The following is a 15,941-nucleotide window of genomic DNA, read 5'->3' on the forward strand; positions in this document are numbered from 1 at the left end:
CAGGACGCTTTACATCATGCTGTCAAAACACTTAGTATGTTCATATAATTAAAGTTTTAACACATTATTGTAATTTATATATTCTTTCAAAATGTGATTTTAATAATTGCATGTTTTCATACTGTAAATTAAATTTAGCTTAATTTATCTAATATGATTCCTCCCCAAACTTGTCAGTACTAAAAATAAAACATCAGCCCTGGCTAGTGTGGCTCAGTGGATTCAGTGCCCGCAGCTGAGTCTCATCAACATTTCTTTCCCTCTCTCCCTCCTTTCCCATCTCTAAAAATAAATTAATGCATAATTAAAAATAAATTTATTAATTAAAAAAATCAATGCATAAATAAAATTTCACATAACACTTTGACTGTTTCTAAGTTTGCTATGTGATTCGTCCCCAGACTAAATGATCAGATCCAAAAGTTTGAGTATTTTATAGGTTGCTGATACAGCTTATTCTATCATCTCCTTTAAAATGGATTTTTGAATGTGAAATTACTGGATCAAAAAGTAGAAATTTTTCCAGAGATTTGATGTGTGTCACCAGATTGCCTCCCAGGGCTGTGCCGAGACAGCAGACACTGCCTCGCCAGGCCCTCGGTGGTCCTCACCTTGTCAGAGTTGCACTGCTGTGATGACTCGTACGTCTGAGCTCTTTTATGTTTATTGACCACTTTTATTTCTTCCTTTGTGGAATATTGTTTTTCTCTTGTGTCTATTTCTCTATTATGATGTTATTGTTTTCCTACTAGTTTTCAAAAGTTCATGTATTATAATACCAAGCTTTTAAAAAACCTTTTTTTTAAATTTTTGCAAATAACTTTTTCTATTTTTTACCTTTTTATTTAGTTTATATTTGATTTGTATGCAACAGAATTTTAAATTAGTATGTGGCCAAATTTATTATTCTTTTAGTTATATATTTTTACAATTCTTGAATGCATAGAAAGGCCTCCATATAGGAATGTGATTCTTATTAATATTTTTCTAGTTGTCATTATGATTTTGATTTTTATATTTAATGAATCTATCCAACTGGAAGAAGATCTGTTAATATTTTCCCACACACAGCTAAAAATCATCTTGATATCTTAAGAAATCCTTTTTTTTATAAATCTATAATTTTAGCTATATTAAATAGTAAATGACTATATAAATAGTAAATTATTATATATGTGTCTGTCAGTTCACATCATTTTAATTAATTTAGATACATTGTACACATTTAAAATTCAGTAAAGAAAGTTTTCTTTTATTACTATTTTTCAAAAATATTCACAGCTACTATCTATTGGATGAATTCTGAGATTTTAAAAGTAAGGTAAAAATGAACGTACTTTTGACTAGAGTTTTATGAAATATATATATATTTGAATTGAAATCTTTCATGAATTGAAAATTGTTCAGTTTATATTGATTTTGTTTTAAATCCTTTAGAAGGATTTTATAGTTTTCTTCAAATATGACATCCACTTTTCTTAAGGTTTTATACTTCATTATGCTTTTACTTGCTATCTTGAACAGAGTATTCTTTTCATCATATTGTTAAACTGGTTATTGTTAGTATTTGGTGAGACAATTTGAATATTCATTTTACATCTGGTCACCTTATTGACTTCCCCTGTCAATTTTAATTTCAATTTATTCTCTCATTTTTTAAAAGATTTTACTTATTTTTAGACAGAGGGAAGGGAGCGAGAAAGAGAGGGAGAGAAGCAATGTGTGGTTGCCACTCGTGTGCCCCCTGCCACCAGGGACCTGGCCTGCAACTGGGAATCGAACTGGCAACTCTTTGCTTGAGCAGACGGCACTCAGTCCACTGAGCCACTTGAATTTTTTAAGTGGATCACATATAACCTGAATAAAAGCAATTTTTTTCTCTTCCTTTCTAGTTGTTCCCCTCTTTTTTTTCACCTGCGCAGTCTCATGTGTTATGGCATTGGCTACCACTTTCTGAACAAGGTTAGATAACTGTGCTAATAGTGGCCATCCTTATGTTACTCCTGATAATGTCTCTAGTATTTTCCTATTGAATATAATGTAGGCTCTCTGCTTTCAATTAATGTTCTGCATCATATTAAGGAAATAACCATGTATTGTGGGCAATACTATCATGATCTGATTGCTTCTAGACCTTTGAAAATTTTTAATTGGAAGATAATAAGCAATAAATTATTAATATGTTATAATAAAACTTTTTAAGAGGATATGGTAATTAGCCACATTTGCTAATATTATCTGTGGAAGAAGGAAGAACATGCCGTATATGCAGATATTTCTAGAATATTTCTAGAAAGGAATGTGTATTAATTGGCTTTTCTCTTGAGGGAATATACAGTGTCCAGCTATACAGAAGCCTGGAAAAGGGAAGTGAGAAAGGTAAATGGCAGGTGCAGAATGACATCCATTGGTTGAGATTTGAGAGGTCAATCCAACATATGATCAGATCAGGGAAGTAACCCTGGTGCATGGATTATATAGTGCAGAGGGAACAACTGAAGGAATCTGGTATCCTATGTATACATGGCTCTAGGAGGCATTTAGTGTCTATTTGTGTCTGATACAACAATGAGGGGAATATAATGGAAGTGGTCCAAGTTGACAGAGTTTGAATGTAGTGAAAAAGGGAAAAGTGAAGAGCAGTAATGTCCCAGTGGGAGAGATGGGAAGCCAAGGCTGATCTCTAAGCCCAGTGCAGCTCCCCGTGGAGAGAAGCACCAAATAAAGAATAACCAAGCCAAAACTGAGCATATCTTAAAGGGCCATCAGGCAAGCAGACTTGGAAGAAGAACTGGAGAGGGGTGTTGTACCAACTACTAGTCTTTAAAAATAGGTTTTCTTTTTTTTTAATTTTTAAAAATTAAATCCCAAATCACCAATTCAAAAGAACCTATGCACCCCAATGTTCATAGCAGCACAATTTACAATAGCCAAGTGCTGGAAACAGCCTAAGTGCCCATCAGTAAATGAGTGGATCAAAAAACTATGGGACATTTACCCAATGGAATACTATGCAGCAGAAAGGTGGAAGAAACTTCTACCTTTCGCAACAGCATGGATGGAACTGGAGAACGTTATGCTAAGTAAAATAAGCCAGGTGGTGAAAGACAAATGCTATATGATCTCACCTGTAAGAGGTTTTTGTTTTCTAATGGAGGCATAAGTGTGCAAGATTTTCAAATTCCTTTTGCAAGTCTATTGGAGGTAATTATCTACTTTACTTCTTGACTCAGTATACTATGAGAATTGCTTACCTACTATCACAGTGTTTTTGGGTTTCTGGAAGACATTGTACTTGACCTTAGTGTGTTAGTTATTCCCTTAATTCTACCGGATATAACTTGCTCTTCTTTTATTTAAAATCTTTTTAGAAAGCTGTATCTAGAGAATTCTTTTTCAAGCCATCTGTCAGGTTTTAGTATCTGAACTGTGCTAGCTCTTTAAAATAAATTGCGAAGTCCCCTATCTTTTGTGTTCACACTAAAGCAGTTTATAGTCGCTGAAACTGTTGGGTGCAAGAACTCACCCATAAAATTACAACAACCTGAGTGATTTCCAAGTGTTCAGTTTGCTTTCTACTGACATCACACAGGGTTTAATTCGAATTGGGAGAAGTTTTCTGTTTTGTTTTAATATTTGGGTTGTCTTTCAGGTAAATTCCACAATCCCTCTGAAGCCCATTCATTCTGACAAAGTCCACACACTGTGCCCTAGAGGCACTAGGAGAGGCAAATGATTTGTAGCTGCAAAGTAGAGAAGTTATCTAACTGAAGTGCTTGTAAGCTGAGTGAAAGTGGTAGTTTTGTGGATATCTGAAACAGGAGGCATTAAGAGAGCATGAAAGAAAACAAAACAAGGCAAAAGACAGACATTTTAAAAGTGACCAAGAAAAAAATTGGTTGTGACTTAAAATAGTTTGGGAAAAGTGAGGTCAAAATATCCATACCTTACTGCTTCCTTTTTCCCCCGAGATAAGTAGAATTTCTGGTCATTATTGTATTCATCAAATACTCCCCATCGTAGATGAGCCCATTCATGGACAAAGACTCTTCCTGTGAGAAAACATATTAACACTTGGTTACAGTAAAAATGGTAAAATTACTTTCTCACACTGGAAGAAAGTAATTCTTCTGAACTTGCATTATGCTTTGCTATGTTAATTTTTTAAAGTTTTGGTTTTTTAAGAAAGATAAATATAATATGCCAACTGCCCCTTTCTGAAAAATATAACTACTTATTTTGGCTTGACCAGTGCTAATTAGGCACACAGCACGTGCCATGAAGTGATTTATACAAAGACGAAACAAATGCCCTGTCTTCCTGTGGCGTATAGTCTAGTGGATGACACACACACACACACATAACTGAAACCCTTAGCGGTGCAAGTGCAGTGACGCGGAGGTCAGTGCCTGATGCTGTGGGAGCTGGGCACAGTGCTAGCACAGCCAGGGCGGCATCCCTAGTGGCTCATAACCTATTAAACCTCACGGCCTGACTACTCCACCTCTGCTCAGTTCTCATCTTTCCAGTCTTATTGCCACGTACTCCTGATTCACTGCAATAGCCATCCAGCTGCCCTCCACATCTTCAGTCTTCAATGGCTTCCCTGTGGTATTCAGGGTCCAGTCCAGCCCCTGAATGTAGTGGGCAAGGTCCCTGATGGTCCAGGCCCTGCTTCTCTCAGCATCCATGTTTCCTGCTGTTCTCCACCTACTTCCAAAACTATAATCACAGTGAATTTCTGAACTCCTTTTACTTTCCAGAGTTGCACTCAGGTCTTTCTCATCTCTCTTCCTTTTTGTGTATTTTTCCTGTGCTTGGGATACTCCTTCCCTATCTATGACTGGATCATTACTTCTCTTCTTTCAAAATCAAGCTTGTATCCATCCACCTAGAAGCCTTCTTGACATCCCCAGACTAGGCCAGGTAACCCTCCTTTACAATTTCATTACCTTCTATTATGGCACTTATGTTATATTGTAACGGCTGCTTACTCGCCAGTCTCCCACACCAAACACTTGTCTCCGTGAGGACAGGCATCATGACTTCTTTGTTGTCATGTCTGTGCACATAGTGGCTAGAACTTCATAGGCACTCAGTCAGTGTTTGTTAAATTTAGATGAGTTAGCAACTTATGTACAGCTCAGTTTTTCTGGCATGTAAATTCCTAGATGGGCTGAATTTGGAGGGTTAGGTGAGGCTTACAACCAAAGAGACACCAGTGTCTCATACCAAGGATCTGGACTTTGTTCTGTAGGTGCTGGGCAACAATGGAGGGCCCCTGAAAGGGGAGGGGGGATTGTGAGGGAGCAGAGGTGGAGTCATGGCACAGATGGCAGAGATCGTAAAGGAATGATGTCACATGGTGACTCTGATGGCTGGAGTGGGCTCAGGAGTGAGATGGGGCAGTTGGGTGAATCAATCCAACACATATATATTGAGCCACATGTCGGTCATTTCCTGTTCCTGTTATGGAGGTGAAATAGGGTGTTGTAGAAGCACAAAGAGCTATGTCTGGCCCTTCTGTCTGATAAAGTCTGTAACTGTTCCAGTGAATGTGGGATAGGGTGTGCAGGTGCCAGGGCTCTTTTGTTTAAATGAAAAAATCCAGCTGGTTTTAATATTTTCAAGATAATAGAGATACCTGATACTAGTTATTAATTAACCCAATTAGCCAATACTAATTACATTTGATTATACTTAGAAAATATATATTGTGTATACTCCATTGCTTGTTTCTTTTAACATTTTCTCCGAAGGCTGTTCTATATAGTTCATATAGGAATGATAAAGAGTTGATTGTTTTTTTTAAAAGATTTTATTTTTAGGGAGAGAGGAAGGGAGAGAGACATCAATGTGTGGTTGCCTCTCACACGGCCCCCCACTGGGGACCTGGCCTGCAACCCAGGCATGTGCTCTGACTGGGAATCAAACCAATGACCCTTTGGTTTGCAGGCCAGCACTCAACCCACTGAGTTATACCAGCTAGGGCAAAGAGTTTCTTTTGTGAAAGAAAATTCAATTTTTTTTCTTTAGTTACTGTCTTTTGAGATCTGAACTGCAAGGAAATTCACTTTGCTACTAAAAGTGTGGTCCATAGTCAAGCAGTATCACCAGCATCACCTAGGAGCTTGTTAAAAATGCAGATTCTAAATCAGAATCTTATTGTTAACAATCCTCATTTACAATTGGTGCGGAAAGGTCTGAGAACACTATGACTCTGCACCATCTGGTGGCTACTATATGAATTGCAGGCATGAGGTTTAATATGTTCAACAGTCCCCTTAACAGATCCATACAAACATAACAGTACTTCAACAAACTATTTTACAGCTATTTTATGATACTAATAATTGAAAAAAATTAAAAACAGTATATTTAAACATTTATTTAGATATGAAAAATTAAGTTTCTAACTGAGAAATGTACTATTCTGAACCCCTGTTTTAGGTGAAAATGTATGCTATCAGTTTATTTGGTTTATAGGTGCTTATTCAGAAAAATAATGCTATCTTGATCTACTTTGAATATAAAATTATTAAGTAATTAGAAACACAGCAGAGTGCTTCATCTCTACCCATACCTTGTGGTCCATGTTGACGCAACTTCTTTCCTGCTATGAAGTCAGGAGTGAAATGAATCTTTTCCCCCTTCTCGCCGCAATTTCCCATCTGCTCAGTATAGGGTTCATCATTACCTGGAAGATTAGGTTCAGCAACTAGAACATCAGCCTGCAATTTAAGAAAAAGATTTTACCATTACAAAATTTCAGCAAATGAATTGATTTTATTCACATTGGATTATTTTGAAACAATTTCATTTGGTTCTAGAATATTCTGGTGTAAAATATCTAAATCAGAGAAGGAGATTGAAATTTGCAAACAGTACTTGATATTCTCACATTTTTATAGGTCTCGAGTTTTGGTCTCACATACTCCGGTTTCGTCTTCCATTTTTCAGGAATCAAAATGCTAACACTTTTGAAATAGAATTGTTTCCCTGTAGCTTCAAACAGGTATGGAGATGCCTGTGTCACCATGTCCTGGGAAAAAAAGAAAACATAAGTAGCAAATACAATTATGACTATAGACTACTTTACCAGTCATTTAAATTTATATCTGTATTTCACATTAGAAAAAAACTAGTTAGTAAAGACCAGTTACTTAACAAGATCAGAAGGGAGATGTTGAAACACCTTTTTTAATAGCCCTGGCTGGTGTGGCTCAGTGGATTGAGTGCTGGCCTGCAAATCACAGGTTTGCCAGTTCGATCCCCAGTCAAGGGCATAAGCCTGCGTTGTGGGCCAGGTCCCCAGTAGGGGGCATGCAAGAGGCAACCACACATTGATGTTTTTCTTCCTCTCTTTCTCCCTTCCTTCCCCTCTCTAAAATAAATAAATAAACAATTAAAAAATAATAATGATACCTAACCTTTTTGAGCACTTATCACATGGTCTATGTCACAGTGTAATGATGGACAATGCGGACTTACAGGCTGACACTAATCCTGGCTCCAGCATTTATTGTGGGTCACCTGGCAATCTCCTTGAGGCCTCCTGACCCTTAGTTACCCCATTTATAAAATGGAAAATAATATGGGGACTAGCTCCTAAGATGGGAATCAAATGAAGTCAAGAAAGCACTTGGAACTATGTTTTCTTAGCACAAATGCTTATGAAATGTTATCTATTGGTATCATCATATTTGATCCTTTGAGGATCAATAAACTGTTAAGGAAGAACCTGAAAATTAGAGAGTGTAAGTATCAAGGTTTCACACCAACTAATACTGGAGAGAAAAATCAAATTAAAATGAATGTGACTGTGGTAATTTTGGGGCTAGGTAAGTGTTATGATAGTAAGTAATTACTTTTAGTATAATACTAAGTGTAAGATATAAGGAAGTGGCAAAATTATATAATTTATTCCCAAAATACACCTAGCTTTATTTCTCTAGAATGAAAGAGCTGTAGTGTTAAATTATAAATGCTCCTGAGATGCATTATGAAAAGAGTAGAAAGGGTATTATAAGAGATTTATTTTTAAAAGGGTATTAAGTCTGTTAAGACAAAAAAAAAAAAACCCACAGCCCTAAGCAGTGAGTATAGCTCTGACAGGTGTGCCTCAGTGGGTTGGGCATCAACCTGCAAACCAAAAGGTTTTAGGTTTGATTCCCAGTCAGGGCACATGCCTGGGCTGCAGGTCAGGCCCCCTGCATGAGAAGCACCCATTCAATATTTCTCTGGTACATGGATGTTCCTCTCCCTCTCTTTCTCCTTCCCTTTCCCTTTCTCTAAAAGTAAATAAAATCTTAAAAAAAATTGAGTGTAGACCAAGGAAAAGATTGAGAGCTGGAAGCCACCAGCATTTAGTGGTGAGAAGAAGAGGAGTCAGCCAAGGAGACTCAGAAGGAGCAGCTGGTGCATGGGGAGGAAATCAGAAGGCAGGGAGTGAAGGTGTTTCAAGAAGAAGAGAGTGATCATCAATGTCAAATGCTGCTGAGCAACCAAGAAATGAAAAACAAGCAAACAAACAAACAAACAAAAACTCATAGACACAGACAACAATATGGTGGTTACCAGAAAGAAGGAAGGGGGCAAGGAAGGGTGAAGGGGGTCAAATATATGGTGATGGAAGGTAATTTGACTTTGGGTGGTGGACAATGCAATATGCAGATCATGTATCATAGAAAAATGTACATTTGTAACCTAGATGATCTTATTAACTAGTATCAACCCAATAAATTTAATTAAAAAAAGAAAGGTAAGTATAAGAGCTGACCATAGTATTTGGCAACTTGGGTGAGCCAACAGCTCCATATGAGTGAATTCAAGAGAGTAGGAGGTGAGGAAGTGGAGGCAGTGAATATAGACAACAGCTCAACAAGTTCTTTTGTAAATTCAGGGGGATGGAGACACGATGTCGTAGCAGAAGGGGCTTTTCAAGGCAAAGGAATTTTATTTTTTGTGTGTGTGTTATTTTAAATGGGATCTATTATAGCATATGCATATGCTGATGGAAAAAAACAAAAATGCTGATACTGTAAGAGAAAAAAGGGATCATTGCACAGGGAATTTCTCCCGGGAGCAGACCAGAGTGCCTAGACTCCAGTGCCTCATGGGGTTGGACTGAGGAGCGGAACCAGTTCATCTTCATATGGGGAAGCTGTACTTGCATGTCGATGCAGGGTGAATCCCTCTCTGCCACTTCCTAATGGAATAAACTTGGGGGATTCACTTGATTTCTCTGAACCATAGTTTCCCTCCTTTCAAATAGTAATAGTAGTTGCCTTGCTAGTTTTAAAAAAGTTCTCAATGATGATTTGCATCTCTTTCTTCCAACCACTGGATGATTTAACATTGTTGCATTTTTAAAATGAAAACACTGAATCAAGATCACCAGAAAAGTTAAAAAGTAGGTAAGGTGCTTTCTGTGTTAGAATATTATATTACAGTTTGGCTACTGAAATGTGAATTTTCAGTGTCTCCTGGGAAGAAAAATGACTGGCATGAAATGCTCTTGTCTTCCATGTTTTAATAGAAACTTTAATAGGGGATCTTTGCTTTTTCACCTGTTTCTGATTTTGAGAAGGCAATCTCATATCCAAATAGACATTTAAAACTTTTGAGGCCTGGAGAGGTCAAGGATGACAGCTTATAGGATCAGCTGGAAATTCCTTAATGATGGGATGGTATAGAGTTCACCACTAGATTTCTGGTTCCTGACATCATGTAGATGCTTTGTAAACATTTGTTGGATGAATTGACAAATGAATGCACGAATGCATGAAATGGCTGTGATGAGTGGCAAACTGTCCAGGAGTGCCAAGACAGGAGGTTCTTAGACTTGCAGGCATTGAGGAGGCCTCTAAGGTACACTACTCCCACTGTGTATCTTTTTTGTGTATACGTGTGTGTCAGAGAGAGAGAGAGAGAGAGAGAGAGAGAGAGAGAGAGGGAACTTCGTCCTTTCTCACTCCTCATTTTATGGAGTGTGTTCTCTCTGTTCCTACAACACAGTGGCATGGCAGGTGCCATGAATGCAACTTATAGATGGAGAAACATTGGGGACTGTCATGCAGAAGCAAATACTTTTTAAATGGAATGTATTGTGGTTATATTGGTCAATAGAATTACATAGGTTTCAAGTGTGCAGTTCTACCGCCACCTCCCTTTCCTCTGGTAATCATCATACTGTTGTCCGTGTCTATGAGGGTTTTTTTTTTTTTTTTGCTTAATCCCTTCACCTACGTCACCCAACTTCTCAGCCCCCTCCCCTCTGACAACTCTCAGTCTGTTCTCTGTATCTGTGAGTCTGTTTCTATTTTTTGCTTACTTTGTTCATTAGGTTCCACATATAAGTGAAGTCATTTGATATTTGTCTTCCTCTGACTGGCTTATTTCACTTAGCATAATGCCCTGAATAGAAGCATGTATTTTAGAGCTGATGTAAAGGCTTCTATCCCTGCAAAGGCACCAGCAGGGGGGATCTCTCCTCAGAAACAGAGTGAGGGACCACCAGGAAAGGCAGAGAAGCCCACAATTAAGGTTCTTAACTCTGCAGGTCCAGAACATCAGTAGGGAGGAACTCACTTTTATTGACTACTTAGTTAGGGACTCTGAGCACACTATTGCCCTTAACTCTTTTATTTTGTTTTCTTTTTCAGTTACAATTTACATCCAATATTATTTTACAGTAGTTTCATGTGTACAGTATAGTGGTTAGACAATCATAGACTTTACAATGTGTGAAAACCAATTTATCTCACACCCAGTGCATTTAGGACTCATAGAAAGCCAATTTAATAATTGTAGTAAGAAGGACATTTCTCAGGAGGAAACCCCCCGAAGACTGAGGTAAAAGCACTCTGAAAACTCTGAAGCACCATGTAAATATGAATGAGTATTGCCATTAGAGCTCAGGAATGTAGTTATTCTGGCAGGTTGCTCTCTCTCCAGCCAGAGACAGAAACATATTGGCCACATCGCCCCCCACTCCCCCAACTCACTTTCCTTGTCTGTTGCTCCAGGTTGCACTTTCATTTTTGCTGATGCCATTTCTAAGGTTAGAGGCCATCAAAAGCTTACCCAAGGTGTCTGATTGTTGAGAGATTGCAAAAGGTATGAATTTCCCTTTCACCGATGGCAGTAATAAATGACAGTCTTTGGGTTAAACAGATAAGCCCCTGCCAAGTCCCCCAAAACTACCGAATTTCTCTAGCCTTGAACTCCTCTTGGTGATAGAGATGGTTCTCTCTCCAAACTCCATCTTTTTGGGCTTGGTTCTGCTTAGAGCAAGGAACACTGGGGCAACCACTGGGACTCCTGCACTATTAACTTTTTTAAAAACCATCACCAGAGGACATGCTTATTGATTATGTATTGATTATAAAGACAAGGGAAGAGGGAGAGAGAGGGAGAGACATTGATGTGAGAGAGAAACATTGATCAGTTGTCTCTCCTATGTGCCCCAACCAGGACTGAACCTGCAACTGGGACTGAACCTGCATGTGACTTGACTGGGAATTGACCCTTCGACCTTTCGGTTTAGGGATGACGCTCCAACCAACTGAGCCACACTGTCCAGGGCAACACTATTAACTTTTGATCTTGCCTTCACTGACCTTGGCTTGGTTAGAAAGAATGAACTCTTTCCATCTAGAAGGATTAAAAGGGGGACTGGTGATTGATGGTTATGCCTACTATTAAGTGAGCTCTTGCTATGTACCAGACACTGTGCATGAATTTTTTAAGTTCTTTAAAATATTTTAAGATAAGTTTAGATATATAAAACATGCACAAATTATAGAGTTCCCATATAGCCTTCAGCAAGCTTCCCTTATGTGCATGCATTATTAAATTTAGTTCTTGCACAATTCTTTGAGGAAGGTAATTATTATTGCCCCATTTTACACACCAGTGCCTTTCTTCATTACACAAAGCTGCCTCTGGATGTGCTACAGTCAAATTCCAGGGTGGTCATTTATAAGGCTTTCCCCTCTTATCCTAAGCTGTTGGCTGTTGTACCTGACATCTCCACCTTACAACAGTTAGACACCTCTGCTCAGAACAGGAAGCTCCTTCTTCCCTAGTTTGTCTTTCCTTCACAGAAGAAGTAGCAAGTAAGGTGAGGCCACTCAGCAACCTGAAAGGATCCCTTGCTTTGGGGCTGGTAAAATGCAGGGTTTCCTGCTATTGAAAGGGTCGGGGTTATTCTTAAATTAGAGGTTTACATCCTGGGCTTCTATATTAGGATCACAGAGAAGATGCTTACAATTAGGAGAATAAAAAGGAAAATCTGATATGAGCCAGTGGTAAAATGAGGCAAAGGAATTATTCTCTGTGCATTTCACAATATCTACCAAATGTACCTGGTTCTGCCTTAGTACAGAGCTGAATAATTTTTAGTGGAACCACCCAGTCAATAAATGTAGACATCATTTATTAAGTACCAACAATGTGTGGACCTCTTAGTTATGTACATTGCATTTATTATCTCATCCCCCAGAAGAACCCTAAAGGTTGACTGTTACTATATCCAGTTTACAAACTGATGCTCAGACATAAAAACAACTTGCCAACACCACACAGCTGGATTTATAGAACTCATATTCACAACATTATGCTTAATTTTTTTAAAGCATGAATAAATACCTTTTCGAACTTACCTTTATTTCTTCAATGAGTCTTTCATCTTCTGGCACATTAGGGTCAATTGCAATAACAATGCCTTCATAGCCATTGTTATTCAGCTGAATGAGTGAATTACTCAGGGCCCCTTCCAGAAGGTGAAGGACCAAGATGAAAACAGTACTCTTAAATGGCCCCATTGCTGTGCATCTCCCTTGGTTAGTCTCTTTGGAAAATCTTGGTTTTGGTGGTGTCTTCTGTTACCCCTATTTATATGACTATAGAGACATACATTTTTCCAGGTTATCAGAGGTGGTTTATCATAGGACTTTAGTTCCTTGACCAATTGCTTCACTTTTCTATTTGTCTCCAACATGAGGAACAATAACTATCTTAGTCTTAAGTTCTGTGTACATTAAATATTTAATTTGAAAGTATCATTAGCCTTGCCTTCACCTTTACCAGATGCTAGCTAAGAGGGTGGGAAACCACACCCGGTTCTATGCAAGGACTTACAGGTGTCATGCGGCTTGGCTACTGAAAGATGTTTACTTCTTACAGATGATTGCCCAACCTGGGGCTGGCCCATACAAGGCCACCCTCCATCACCTGCCTGCCCAGTGGAGGCCTGGCTGTTCTATGTGTTCAGTAAGTACTCATTAGGTACAAATCATACAGCAGTTATCCCTCAAGGTGGTCATTCTTTTTATCCTTATCAATCCTGACATAACCTCAACACTTCTTGGCTCTTCCTTAGACAATCCACTCACACCAAAAGCATTAGCAAGCAACATAGATATTCTTGAATATTTTATATTGGAGATAATGCATAAAAGCTTGTATCTCACTGTGCTGAGCAAACTCTTTCTCAGATTTCCTCATCACACCTCTATTGCTCAATAAAATTCAAATTAACAACATCACATTATTTTACTGAAATGAAATGTTTCTTAGGACATGAATTATGTATGGGCTGCCAGCTGCTGCATAGATTAAGTTTGCCAAGCCTCAGATGAAAACTGAAAAAGGTTTGCCACTTTCCTGTAGTATTCAAATTGCTCGAAGTCACTTCTTGGCTTTATTTGATCTTCACATAGTGTTAAGCACAGATTTCAACTTGTCTGCCACTTTTCTTTGATATTAGCTCATAAAAATGAAATTAGTACTTACTGCTCATAATTAATACTTATTGCTTAAGTGTGTAATATTTACACAATCAAAAACTAAGCATTTAATAAAATGGATATACTCAAAGTGGTTGTCCAGATGATCCAAATATGCTTTTGTATAAAAATAGCATATTCAATTCTTAGTGAATAAATGTATGCATTTATTGTACATATGACATAATGCTTTTATTTTAATTTATTTTTTAAATGCCTTTTATTTATTTGTTTTTAGAGGGGAAGAGAAGAGAGGGAGAGAAACACCAAACGGTTGTCTCTCTCACATGACCCCTACTGTGGGCCTGATCTGGCCTACAACCCAGACATGTGCTCTGACTGGGAATTGAGCCAGAGACACTTTGGTTTGCAGGCCAGTGCTCAATTCACTGAGCCACACCAGCAATGGCTGACATAACATTTTTAGATTCTAAAATGTTTCAAATCCCCAACCACATGTAACTTTCCTGGGTTTCACAGAAAGCATAAGGCAGGCTTACATGTTAATGATTTGAGAGTTTAATTCCAGAGCAGTGAGAAAGAGGGGAAGGGGAAATGAGTTAGGGAAGGTTGGGAAGCAATGAAAGACGAAGTGTTACTAAGCTGGCTACTGTACAATGAACAGACCCAGCAGTGAACTTGCTGTGCAGCTGCCTTTTCATCTGGGATGTCTCCAAACAGCCTATACAAAGAAACCATGCCCTGGGACAGCCCGTTAAAGGGAGGAAGGGAAAGTGTTTGCCTCCTTCTCATATCCTGCAGGTGATTGACTCCCCTAAATTTCCTGGCTGCATCACCCAGCCCCTTCAAACAATTCTTACAAAGAGAGATCCCATGCCACGTGGTACATGAGGAGCCAAGGATTCCAAGTGGTGCCTGGTTGATCTGTGGTAGTGGAACAACCCAGGTGTGCAAAGAGTGTGTAGGGACCAAAGTGGAGCAAGTGCCTGAGGGTCCAGTAGATTAGAGGAAGCCGAGCCTGGGGAGGTTCAATGAGATGAGTTCAATACATCTCATTGGTTGAACTGCTCAGGTCCACTCTTGCCTTTTTGTCATACCCAGCTTCAATATTATAATGTAGGGTTTGCTGCTTTTGTGTGTGTGTGTGAGTACAAGTTGTTTCACTTTTTTCCTGAGAGAAAGTAGCCCAATCATTCAGAGAATCTTTTTCCAAGTGGTGACCAACTGTAATCTCCTGAGATACCCAAAGCAAGAGCTATTGAAATAAATTGTAGCGCTTGCTGCTATAGTGTGTCTCAAGGCCACTTTATATTACCTTCTTCCTTCATCACCATTTCCCTCTTTTAGCCAGCATTTTGGCTGATCTGTGCTGTTTGTTTGACTTTTGCTGGAACTCAACCCTTTATTTCTGAGGGTTCTAAACCCTTGTTGGGTTGTAGCTGCTGCAGTGGCTTATAGCAGGAGTCACCTGGTATGACAGGCCCCATTCAGGTGCCTCCCCAGCTTTGCCTGGTCTTTGCTGCTGGGTCTTTGCTGCTTGCTCAATGGAGAGCCCTTGCTGCTGCCACAGTAGCCTCACCTCATAACACCATGGGCTTGTCTCTTTTTCCTCGGGGAGAGGGCCTAGTTTAGCATGGCCTCCAATGGGCAGGCAGTGGTGGCAGCACAACAGTCTCTGCTCCCCATGTCCAGCCTGAACAGATTCACAGAGGCTTTGGCTCATGTAAGGCAGTGCACCATGGCACCTGGGATCTGGCTTTACCAGAGGCAGCTCATGTGGGCCAGAATGTACAAAAAACTTGAAGAACAGGAAGCTATTGTCTTGAGAGACCAACTCTCACCAAAGACATAGAATGTTTCCAGCATCCCAGATTTCTCTTATGTTCCCTTCAAGTGAAAACTCCTAACTGGTAATCACTGTCCTGACCTCCATTGCCACATAGATTAATTTTACTTGTTTTTGGACTTCTTATAAACAGAAATATATGTCCTTTTGGGTTTGGCTACTTTCATGTAACTTTTTTTTTGCATGAAGTTTAGCCATGTTGCTCAATGTAGCAGTAGCATGTTCATTTTCCATTGTAAAATATGCCACAATTTATTTACTAACTCCTGTTTATGAACAGATGCATTATTCTCTCTTCAGGCTATTATGAATAAGACTGCCATAGGTGCAAGCATTGATTTCAG

General features: G+C 38.9%; 1 protein-coding gene across 1 annotated transcript in view; it reads right to left on the bottom strand.

Annotated features, from left to right (window-relative positions):
* The window catches only part of CLCA1 (chloride channel accessory 1), a 32,637-nt gene extending 19,669 nt beyond the window's left edge, over positions 1–12,968 (bottom strand). The window contains exons 1-4 of the mRNA XM_045835420.1: positions 12,666–12,968; positions 6,902–7,042; positions 6,584–6,731; positions 3,947–4,052 (exon numbers count right to left, since the gene is read on the bottom strand). Of these exons, the coding sequence (XP_045691376.1) occupies positions 3,947–4,052; positions 6,584–6,731; positions 6,902–7,042; positions 12,666–12,827 (557 nt within the window). The 5' untranslated portion in view covers positions 12,828–12,968. The remainder of the gene's footprint in view (positions 1–3,946; positions 4,053–6,583; positions 6,732–6,901; positions 7,043–12,665) is intronic.
* Between the last annotated feature and the right edge of the window lie 2,973 nt (positions 12,969–15,941).

Source organism: Phyllostomus hastatus, unplaced genomic scaffold (assembly GCF_019186645.2).
Source record: "Phyllostomus hastatus isolate PE091 unplaced genomic scaffold, TTU_PhHast_1.1 phas_contig_209, whole genome shotgun sequence".
Lineage (NCBI taxonomy): Eukaryota > Metazoa > Chordata > Mammalia > Chiroptera > Phyllostomidae > Phyllostomus > Phyllostomus hastatus.